Source organism: Octopus bimaculoides, chromosome 6 (genome assembly GCF_001194135.2).
Source record: "Octopus bimaculoides isolate UCB-OBI-ISO-001 chromosome 6, ASM119413v2, whole genome shotgun sequence".
In the NCBI taxonomy this organism is placed as follows: Eukaryota; Metazoa; Mollusca; class Cephalopoda; order Octopoda; family Octopodidae; genus Octopus; species Octopus bimaculoides.
This window is the reverse complement of record NC_068986.1, coordinates 44,754,480-44,764,094: the sequence shown is the minus strand read 5'-3', so window position 1 is coordinate 44,764,094 and position 9,615 is coordinate 44,754,480. Positions and strand designations below refer to the sequence as shown.

At 33.4% G+C, this 9,615-nt stretch overlaps 1 protein-coding gene across 1 annotated transcript in view; it reads right to left on the bottom strand.

Annotated features, from left to right (window-relative positions):
- The window catches only part of LOC106880058 (mucin-4-like), a 34,670-nt gene that overhangs the window by 20,607 nt on the left and 4,448 nt on the right, over positions 1–9,615 (bottom strand). The window contains exons 2-3 of the mRNA XM_052968461.1: positions 5,005–7,182; positions 425–540 (exon numbers count right to left, since the gene is read on the bottom strand). Coding sequence (XP_052824421.1) covers positions 425–540; positions 5,005–7,182 — 2,294 coding nt within the window. The remainder of the gene's footprint in view (positions 1–424; positions 541–5,004; positions 7,183–9,615) is intronic.

Here is a 9,615-nt window from a genome sequence, read left to right as displayed (position 1 = left end):
ACTTAATATTCAATTTTATTTATTCAGTTGGAAAAATGGTATTGCTCAAGAAGGACTTCAGTTTGAACAATTTTCATGATGTTTCATATTTAGATGCTTTAATTAAATTCATTCAGTTATTAAACATAAATAAATCTTGGAATTAAATGGGTTTGATTTACTGTCAGGTGGCTTTTGGCCAACCCTGTACATTCATACATGCATACATACATACATATATACATGCATGCATGCATGCATGCATACATACATACATACATACATACATACATATATGCATGCATGCATACACATACATACATACATACATACATACATACATACATACATACATACATACATGCATTCATACATACATACATACATACATGCATACAAACACATTAAATATGATCATAGATGGTTGATATAAATATGTACTTACATATAAAATATCATAAGAACCAGTTCCAAAAGCAACTGTAGAAGGCAGGTGCAAAGGACGAGATATCTCATCATCTCCATTAAGGACATAGCCGACAAAGGATGAAAATGTTTTGTCTGCAAACAAAATGTAGAATACATACATACTATACATATGCATACATACATATATGCGTGCATATAGACAGATGTACAGATATATAGATATAGGTATTAATGGAAATGTTGTTTATAAATAAAAGGCAGTGTGACATGTATGATTAATATAATACTAAAAGATTAAAAACTTCAGAACTGTTACACTTATACTGTTATTAACATTGCCTTCAATAGAAGTTAATCCTCCTTATTCATCAAACTATATTAGTTACTAACAAAAACATATTAATCTCCAATTATCTTAAACTTTAAAAGGAAGCTAAAAAGTTTCTTTACCTCATGGATTTTTAAATATTATCTGAACCTAAAATAATATATTCCTAGCGCAGGAGTGGCTGTGTGGTAAGTAGCATGCTTACCAACCACATGGTTCCGGGTTCATTCCCACTGTGTGGCACCTTGGGCAAGTGTCTTCTACTATAGCCTCAGGCTGACCAAAGCCTTGTGAGTGGATTTGGTAAACGGAAACTGAAAGAAGCCTGTCGTATATATGTATATATATGTATGTGTGTGTGTGTGTATATGTTTGTGTGTCTGTGTTTGTCCCCCCACCATCGCTTGACAACCGATGCTGGTGTGTTTACATCCCTGTAACTTAGCGGTTTGGCAAAAGAGACCGATAGAATAAGTACTAGGTTTCCAAAGAATAAGTCCTGGGGTTGATTTGCTCGACTAAAGGCGGTGCTCCAGCATGGCCACAGTCAAATGACTGAAACAAGTAAAAGAGTAAAGAGAGAGAGAGCTTAAATTAACATATGAACTTGAAACAACTTTAGATTAAAATATTGGTGTGTATAAGAATTACAATTTGTATACAAATGTGGAAAGGCACTAGTTTTGATATTTTGTCTCAAAGAATCCTCATGAAGAGACTTATATGATAAAAACACAGGGCTTCACTCAGAGTACCAGTGGATTGCCAGACATAGTATTTCAACCTGATTTAGTCTCCTCAGTGATGAATATCCTGACATCTTGAGCTAAACTGAAAAGTGTTTGTTCTGATATAAAAATCAGTAAACAAAACATTTACTGATTAGAGTGAAGTTAAGCCAGGCTGGAATTAAATTAGTATGTACACTTGAAACAGCCATAGGTTAAAATGCTGGCACATTTAGCATGTGTATACAGATGTGGAATGGCAGCACCAGTTGTAATATTTGGTTTCAGAGAAACTACCCAAAGATACTTATGGTCTAAAAACACAGGGCTTTGCTGAGAATGCCAGTAGATTGCCAGACACATAGTGTTTCAACTTGATTTAGTCTCCTCAGTGATGAATAGCCTGGATATTCTGAGTCAAGTTTGTTCCAAAATAGAAATTGGTAATCATACAGTTCTCTGGAACCAGACTTATTTGGTAAACCAGAGTAGTAACTACTGCATAATACAATCACTGGAATCATGTTTTTAAAGAAATATTGGCATCTAATATCTAGTTTTGAATTAAATAGCTCAAACAAATGCAAAAGAAATTTTATGATTATTCTTCAAACTGAGTACTACAAGTCACTCATAATAATTTTATGGAGAAAAACAACTTCTTTGATGTTGGAAATATCTTCAAAATGGTGTTCCATGAAAAATAGTCTTATAAGCTTTTTCAGGTTTTTGTTCCCTGGCTTTAATGAAATTCCACTTGCCATTAAACAACCCCCTTTTTTTTTATTGGATTAAAATTTTGACATAATTTACTTTCAGTATATTCTGATATCTCAATAATTGGTACAAACATCTTTTATTACTATGTACCTGTGAAAGAACAACCTCGCAGAATTGCTATCACATTGGACAAAATACTAAAAGCTTAGCAGCATTTCTCCTAACACATTATGTTCTAAGTTAAAATTCTGCTGAGGTCTTCTTTGCCTTTCAACCTTTTAGAGTTGATAAAATTAGTACAAGTTAAGTATTGTGGTTGATGTAATTGTTTTGCCCCCTTCCCTCAAATTTACTGACCTTGTGCCAAAATTAAAAAGGATTAATATGTACCTCTGCCAATCCACCACCCTAGAGTAGAGCATCAGCAGAATCATTAAAGAAATGAACAAAATGCTTTCTGGCATTTCTTCTGTCATTTTACAACTTGAGTTCAAATACTGCTGAGATCATTTTTGTCTTTTATCCTTCCAAGGTCAATGAAATAAAATACCTGTCAAGAACTGAGACTGATGTCCTAAGCTAACCCTTTCCCTTAAAATTTCTGATCTCATGCTTGTATTATGCACTTTGGTATCAGAATATCAGTTTATGTCTAATCGTGTAGATTATTAATGGAGCCAAATATGAAAGCATTTATTGACAAAATGAAATAGAAGTTTTGGCAGATTTTTTCAAGACTGGATTGTAAGCTAAACTCACACACACACACACACACACACACACACACGCACACACACTCACATGCACACACAAGTACACACAAGCACATGCATGCACACACACAGTACTTAGAATACTTCTAAAATCGTAACAATATTGTGAAGGTGAATACACATATGATTGTGTCCCCCATAAATAATATTCTATTCTTTTATTATTTTACTCATTTCGGTCATTTAACTGTGGCCTTGCTGGAGCAACTCCTTAAAGGGTTGTAGTCAAAGAAATTGACCCCAGGACTTATTCTTTGTAAGCCTAGTACTTATTCTATCGGTCTCTTTTGCCAAACCACTAAGTTACAGGTCATAAACACACCAGTATCGGTTGTCAAGTGATGGTGGGGGGACAAACACAGACACACACATACATAATATATATACATGTATATATACAATGGGCGTCTTTCAGTTTCTGTCTACCAAATCCACTCACAAGACTTTGGTTGGCCTGAGGCTATAGTAGAAGACACTTGCCCAAGGTACCAAGCAGTGGGACTGAACCCAGAAACATGTGGTTGAAAAGCAAGCTTCCTACATCTAATTGAAATTATCCATGTAATTAGTAGGCAATAACTACTTTTAGGGATGATTAAAATAAACAAGGGAAGTAACTCCAACAGAATCAACTTAAAAATGTAAAAATGACAGCTCAATAATATGTATTTATCTGATTTGACCTTACAAACACATTCTCAACTTTTTGTCCATGTTGTGTGTGATGATATTTACAAGTGAATGGCTTCACAAGTAGAAGAAGATTTTCTTCTTAAGAAAATGCATATTCAAATAAGTAAACCATAATATCATGAATATCGAAAGCGAAACCGGTCAGTATATTAAAAATTATATTAAAACTATGTAAAGTGTGTGTATTTTCCTTTTTTTAATTTCTTTTATATATATATATATATATATATATATATATATATATATATATATATATATATATATATATGTGTGTGTGTGTGTGTGTGTGTGTGTGTGTGTGTATATATATACACACATATATAGATAGATAGATAAATAGACAGACAGACAGACAGATGGATAGATAGATAGATGGATAGACAGATAGATAGATAAATAAATATGTATGTATATATGTATGTGTATATGTGGTTGCAAATGTGTTTGTGTGTATCCTTGTCTTAACATCATCTGATCGCTGCATAGTTGTAAATGAGCATTGACATCAAAGAAGCGAAATTGTTCATTTGCCGTCTTCCATGAAAAACGTTTGACCATGGGGAAATAGGTGAGGGTATAGAAACATAGAAAAGTGATGATGATGATGATGACGATGATGGTGGTGGTGATGTGTACTTAATATCTACAAAATGTATATCTAATATCTTTACAGACTTCAATTCATACAAAAACATTTTTGCAAATTCATACTTCGAAGATTACTACCGACAGAAATTTAAATGTGTGTATGTATACATATATGTGAATACAGGTGTGTGCACGTGTATGTGTGTGCAAATGTACATGCATGCATGTGTGTGTGTGTGTGTGTATGTGTGTGTGTGCACGTGTGTGTCTAATCATTCCTATTGTAAATGTAGTTAAAACTTAGCTGGAGGAGATCCCTATGAATTCTATCAAACAACAACTCACAATTAAATCTCACATATTAAGATATATCTGACATTGTAATGCTTTAATTTTAGGTTAAAACCCAGCTCTGCTGAAAGAATATGTCTAACAACTAATCACTAGTACATGAGTGACCCCTAGAAATCTTTTCTAAGTATATTACATGCTTAAGAAAAGCATGTAATAAGATTGTTACAAACAACAACCTAAAATGTCATATATATTAAAAATATATAGCAGTATTAAATATATTTTAATACTTGTGATCATGGGGGAATTGAAATTATTCTTTATTTTACAAATAGTTAATATTTTATCTGTATGAGAAAATAATTTTATAGAATTATCACATGAATTTACATACAATATTTAACTTCAATTTAGTTCCTGTTAAATTTGAACACCCTTCTTATTATACTCAAAATCACTAACTTATGCTTACCTGTTTCTTTAACAAATGGAGTCGTGAGTTTTGGTGTATAACTACCACTTGTTGTCAGATTATAGTGTTTAGAAGTTGCTGAAACGATGGTGATATGTTGGCTAACAGTAGGTATCACTGCTGATTCCAAGCTAGTATCTATTGTAAAAGACACCGGTATAACAGTTACATTTTTGTCAGTTGTTGATAACAAGTCAATAGTATTTGAATATAGGATATCAGCTGAGATGTGTTCTTGCTGCACTGATCTGTAACCTTTTGTAAATGAGGAAGTGTGATTTTCTGATACAGGGATTTCAAATTTTGTTTTGAATAAAAGTTTTACATCAAAAGATACAGTTTTCTCTGGTATTGACACTAAAGTTCTAGTCCTGCTGGAACCTGAAGGAACAGGCCTTGCAGAAGAAAGCGCTGAAACATTCTCTGAATGCATTTTCGTTGATTCTTGGATTGACTCCAATAATCTTATGTCAGAACTTAATCGAGGTTGTAGAGATGTTTTGGCATATCCTGTTTTTAATAAAGTACTTGCTAACAAATGGCTAATAAAATATGAATCTGATGTAGTAGTAGAATTTTCATCTCTTAAGCTATGTATTGTTTTTGAAGTAAAATGCTTAGTGGTATTATAACCACTCTGAAATGATACAAGATAATCAAAGGTTTTAAGCCTTTGGGTTTGGCTTTGTGTATCATATCTCCTAACCTTCTGCCTAGAATCATCATACAATGGTGAAACTGTGATTAAATATGCACTGGATATTATTCTACTAGGCCTCTGAGTAGTTTTATTGAATTCTGACAAATAACCAGTTAATTTAATTGAAGTTGCCCTGGAGTACTCTAAAATGCTACTTTTTGTAGAATCTTCAGAAGTTACAGTGAATATTTCTGTTACAGAAACATCAGTAGATTTAATAGTTCCCTTTAATAAATCAACCATATAAATATTATCTTTCAACTGATATGAATAGGTTGTTGTTTCTATAATCTTATATGTTTCATTAAGTCTAGAAGTTGTTTTATCTATTGTAGATATCGTACTATCTAAAAAACTATGTGTTTTATTATATTTGTAAATTCCATCTGTATAACCATATGTCAAAGTTCTATTATCTTTAAGTTCTGGAGTAAAAGTTTTACTATCTCTAATTCTATGCATATAAGTTATATTATCTCTTAGCCCATATGTAAAAGTTGTGTTATCTGTATAAGTAATATTAAATCTAGGAAATATACTTTTAGTTAGCTTAGATGAAGGCAAACGTTTGTCAATTGGATCCTTTGTTACTCTATCCCAGCTTTTACTTCTTATGAGCTTTGTATAATATATTGCTGTAGAATATTTTAATATGAGTTGCTGTGAAGTTCTAATGTAACCTGATGTGACTACAGTGACAGCTGTTGTGGTCGAGATATCAGCTTGGTATAAAGTCATATTAAATGGTTGCAATGATATATTTAAGCCCATTTCTTCAACTGAACTTTTTCTTTCCTTGCTTGATATTTCTCCTGAATGCATTGCATCAGTTGATGTCAAAATGCTATAAAAAATATCAGGTTTAACAGAAACATATGGTTTCACTTTCGACATTGTCTGCACCAACGACTTTTGTGCCTGAGCAGAGATATGCAGATCAGATATACTCTTAGTTTCATGGACAGAGGAAATATGAGGTTCATACTTTTGCTGTTCTGTCATTAGAACAGTTTCTGTGGTTACTTCTGCTTCTGCAATAAATTCATCTGTAATCAGTCTTGTTGAAAATACTTCAAAACCTTCAGAAGTTGGTAAGGTTTTGTCCTCACTGCTAATTAAATGTTTAGTTGACAAAACACTTGATGTTTCCTTTGAAAGAAATAAAGGTTGTGAAATATTTTTAACCCTTACTTTTACTTGAAGTATATCCTTTGTAGAGGGTTGTCTTGTTATTTTATAAGTAGTCACATCTGTAATCCAAACTGTTGGGGTACTGCCATTCAGTAGTCTGAGTAAAACTGAGGATGTTTGTTGAATTACTGTTTCATTTTGAATTTTTGTAGTAGAGAGAGGTTTTGTTTTATTTACTTCTTGTTCCACTCTTTTCTCACTAATATAGTTACTAGAAGTTGTCATTTTGTCAAATTTATCTGTCTTGTTAAACTTTCTGGTGAAATACTTGGAAAAAATAATGTGATCTGTTGAAATAATAGTTTTATCTTTTAGATAATGTGTTTTTTCTAACAGTTTAGTGTCTGGATGCCTTTTTGAAATTGTTGTATTCCTTTCTTCTACTCTGGAAATAGAAGAAGAAATGGGAAAGAACAAACGGTCACTTGATATGTAATGGGTAGACATTGATAAAGATAGAGTTGGCTCAGATGTATTTAGCAAAAGCACTTCTGCCTGTGAAAATGAGCCTGAAATTTGCTGAAGAGAAACGGGTGTATGCAGATATGTTATGTTTGTTTTTGATAATTCTATTGATAATCGCCGTGGAAATATGAATGAAGATGGAAAGAATGTGGAAATATGAAGAGAGGATTCAGATGTACTTGGGAGAGATACTGATGCATTCAAGGGAAACTTGGAAAACATTGGAATTGGTAATGAGTATAACATTGTGTGTGGAACTGATACTGGTATATCTACTGACCAAACTGATGTATGTGGAAGAAATGTTGATGTGTACAGTTGGAATGGTGAACTGAGTATAAAGGATACTGAGATATCCAGTGTGGACATTGTTGTGGATTGAAGCAATATTGACTTATCCAGTAAAAACGTTGATGAATGTAGGAAAGAGAATGAGGTACCCAATGTTGATATTGATGTGTTTGGAAAATAAGTTGATATGGCCAGTGGAGACGTCCGTGTGTATGAAAAGTAAGTTGATTTATCTAATGGAGACATCGATGAGTGTGAAAAGTAAGCTGATTTATCATGCGGAGACATCGATGTGTGTGGAAAGTAAGTTAATATATCATGTGGAGATATTGATGTATGTGGAAAGGAAGTTGATTTATTATGTGAAAACATTGATGTGTGTGACAAGTAAATTGATATATCATGTGGAGACGTCGGTGTGTATGGAAAGTAAGTTGATTTATCATATAGAGACATCGATGTGTGTGGAAAGTAAGTTGACATATCATGTGGAGACATCCATGTGTGTGGAAAGTAAATTGATTTATCCAGTGGAGACATCAATGTGTGTGGAAAGTAAGTTGATTTATCCACTGGAGACATTGATGTGTGTGGAAAGTAAGCCGATTTATCATGTGGAGACATTAATGTGTGTGGAAAGTAAGTTGATTTATCCACTGAAGGCATCGATGTGTGTGGAAAGTAAGTTAATATATCATGTAGAGATATTGATGTATGTGGAAAGGAAGTTGATTTATTATCTGAAAACATTGATGTGTGTGGAAAGTAAGTTGATTTATCATGTGGAGACATCGATGTGTGTGGAAAGTCAGTTGACATATCATGTGAAGACATCGATGTGTGTGGAAAGTAAGTTGATTTATCATGTGGAAACATCGATGTGTGTGGAAAGTAAGTTGATTTATCCACTGAAGGCATGGATGTGTGTGGAAAGTAAGTTGATTTATCCACTGGAGACATTGATGTGTGTGGAAAGTAAGTTGATTTATCATGTGGAGACATTGATGTGTGTGGAAAGTAAGTTGATTTATTATGTGAAAATATTGATGTGTGCGACAAGTAAATTGATATATCATGTGGAGACGTCGTTGTGTATGGAAAGTAAGTTGATTTATCATGTGGAGACATCGATGTGTGTGGAAAGTCAGTTGACATATCATGTGAAGACATCGATGTGTGTGGAAAGTAAGTTGATTTATCAAGTGGAAACGTCGACGTGTGTGGAAAGTAAGTTGACATATCATGTGGAGACATCCATGTGTGTGGAAAGTAAATTGATTTATCCAGTGGAGACATCAATGTGTGTGGAAAGTAAGTTGATTTATCCACTGGAGACATTGATGTGTGTGGAAAGTAAGCCGATTTATCATGTAGAGATATTGATGTATGTGGAAAGGAAGTTGATTTATTATGTGAAAACATTGATGTGTGTGGAAAGTAAGTTGATATATCTTGTGGAGATGTCGATGTGTATGGAAAGTGAGTTGATTTATCATGTGGAGACATCGATGTGTGTGGAAAGTCAGTTGACATATCATGTGAAGACATCGATGTGTGTGGAAAGTAAGTTGATTTATCGTGTGGAAACATCGATGTGTGTGGAAAGTAAGTTGATTTATCCACTGTAGGCATTGATGTGTGTGGAAAGTAAGTTGATTTATCCACTGGAGACATTGATGTGTGTGGAAAGTAAGTTGATTTATCATGTGGAGATATTGATGTGTGTGGAAAGTAAGTTGATTTATCCACTGGAGACATTGGTGTGTGTGGAAAGTAAGTTGATTTATGATGTGGAGATATTGATGTGTGTGGAATGTAAGTTGATTTATCACGTGGAAACATCGATGTGTGTGGAAAGTAAGTTGATTTATTCACTGAAGGCATTGATGTGTCTGGAAAGTAAGTTGATTTATCATGTGAAGATATTGATGTGTGTGGAATGTAAGTTGATTTATCATATGGAG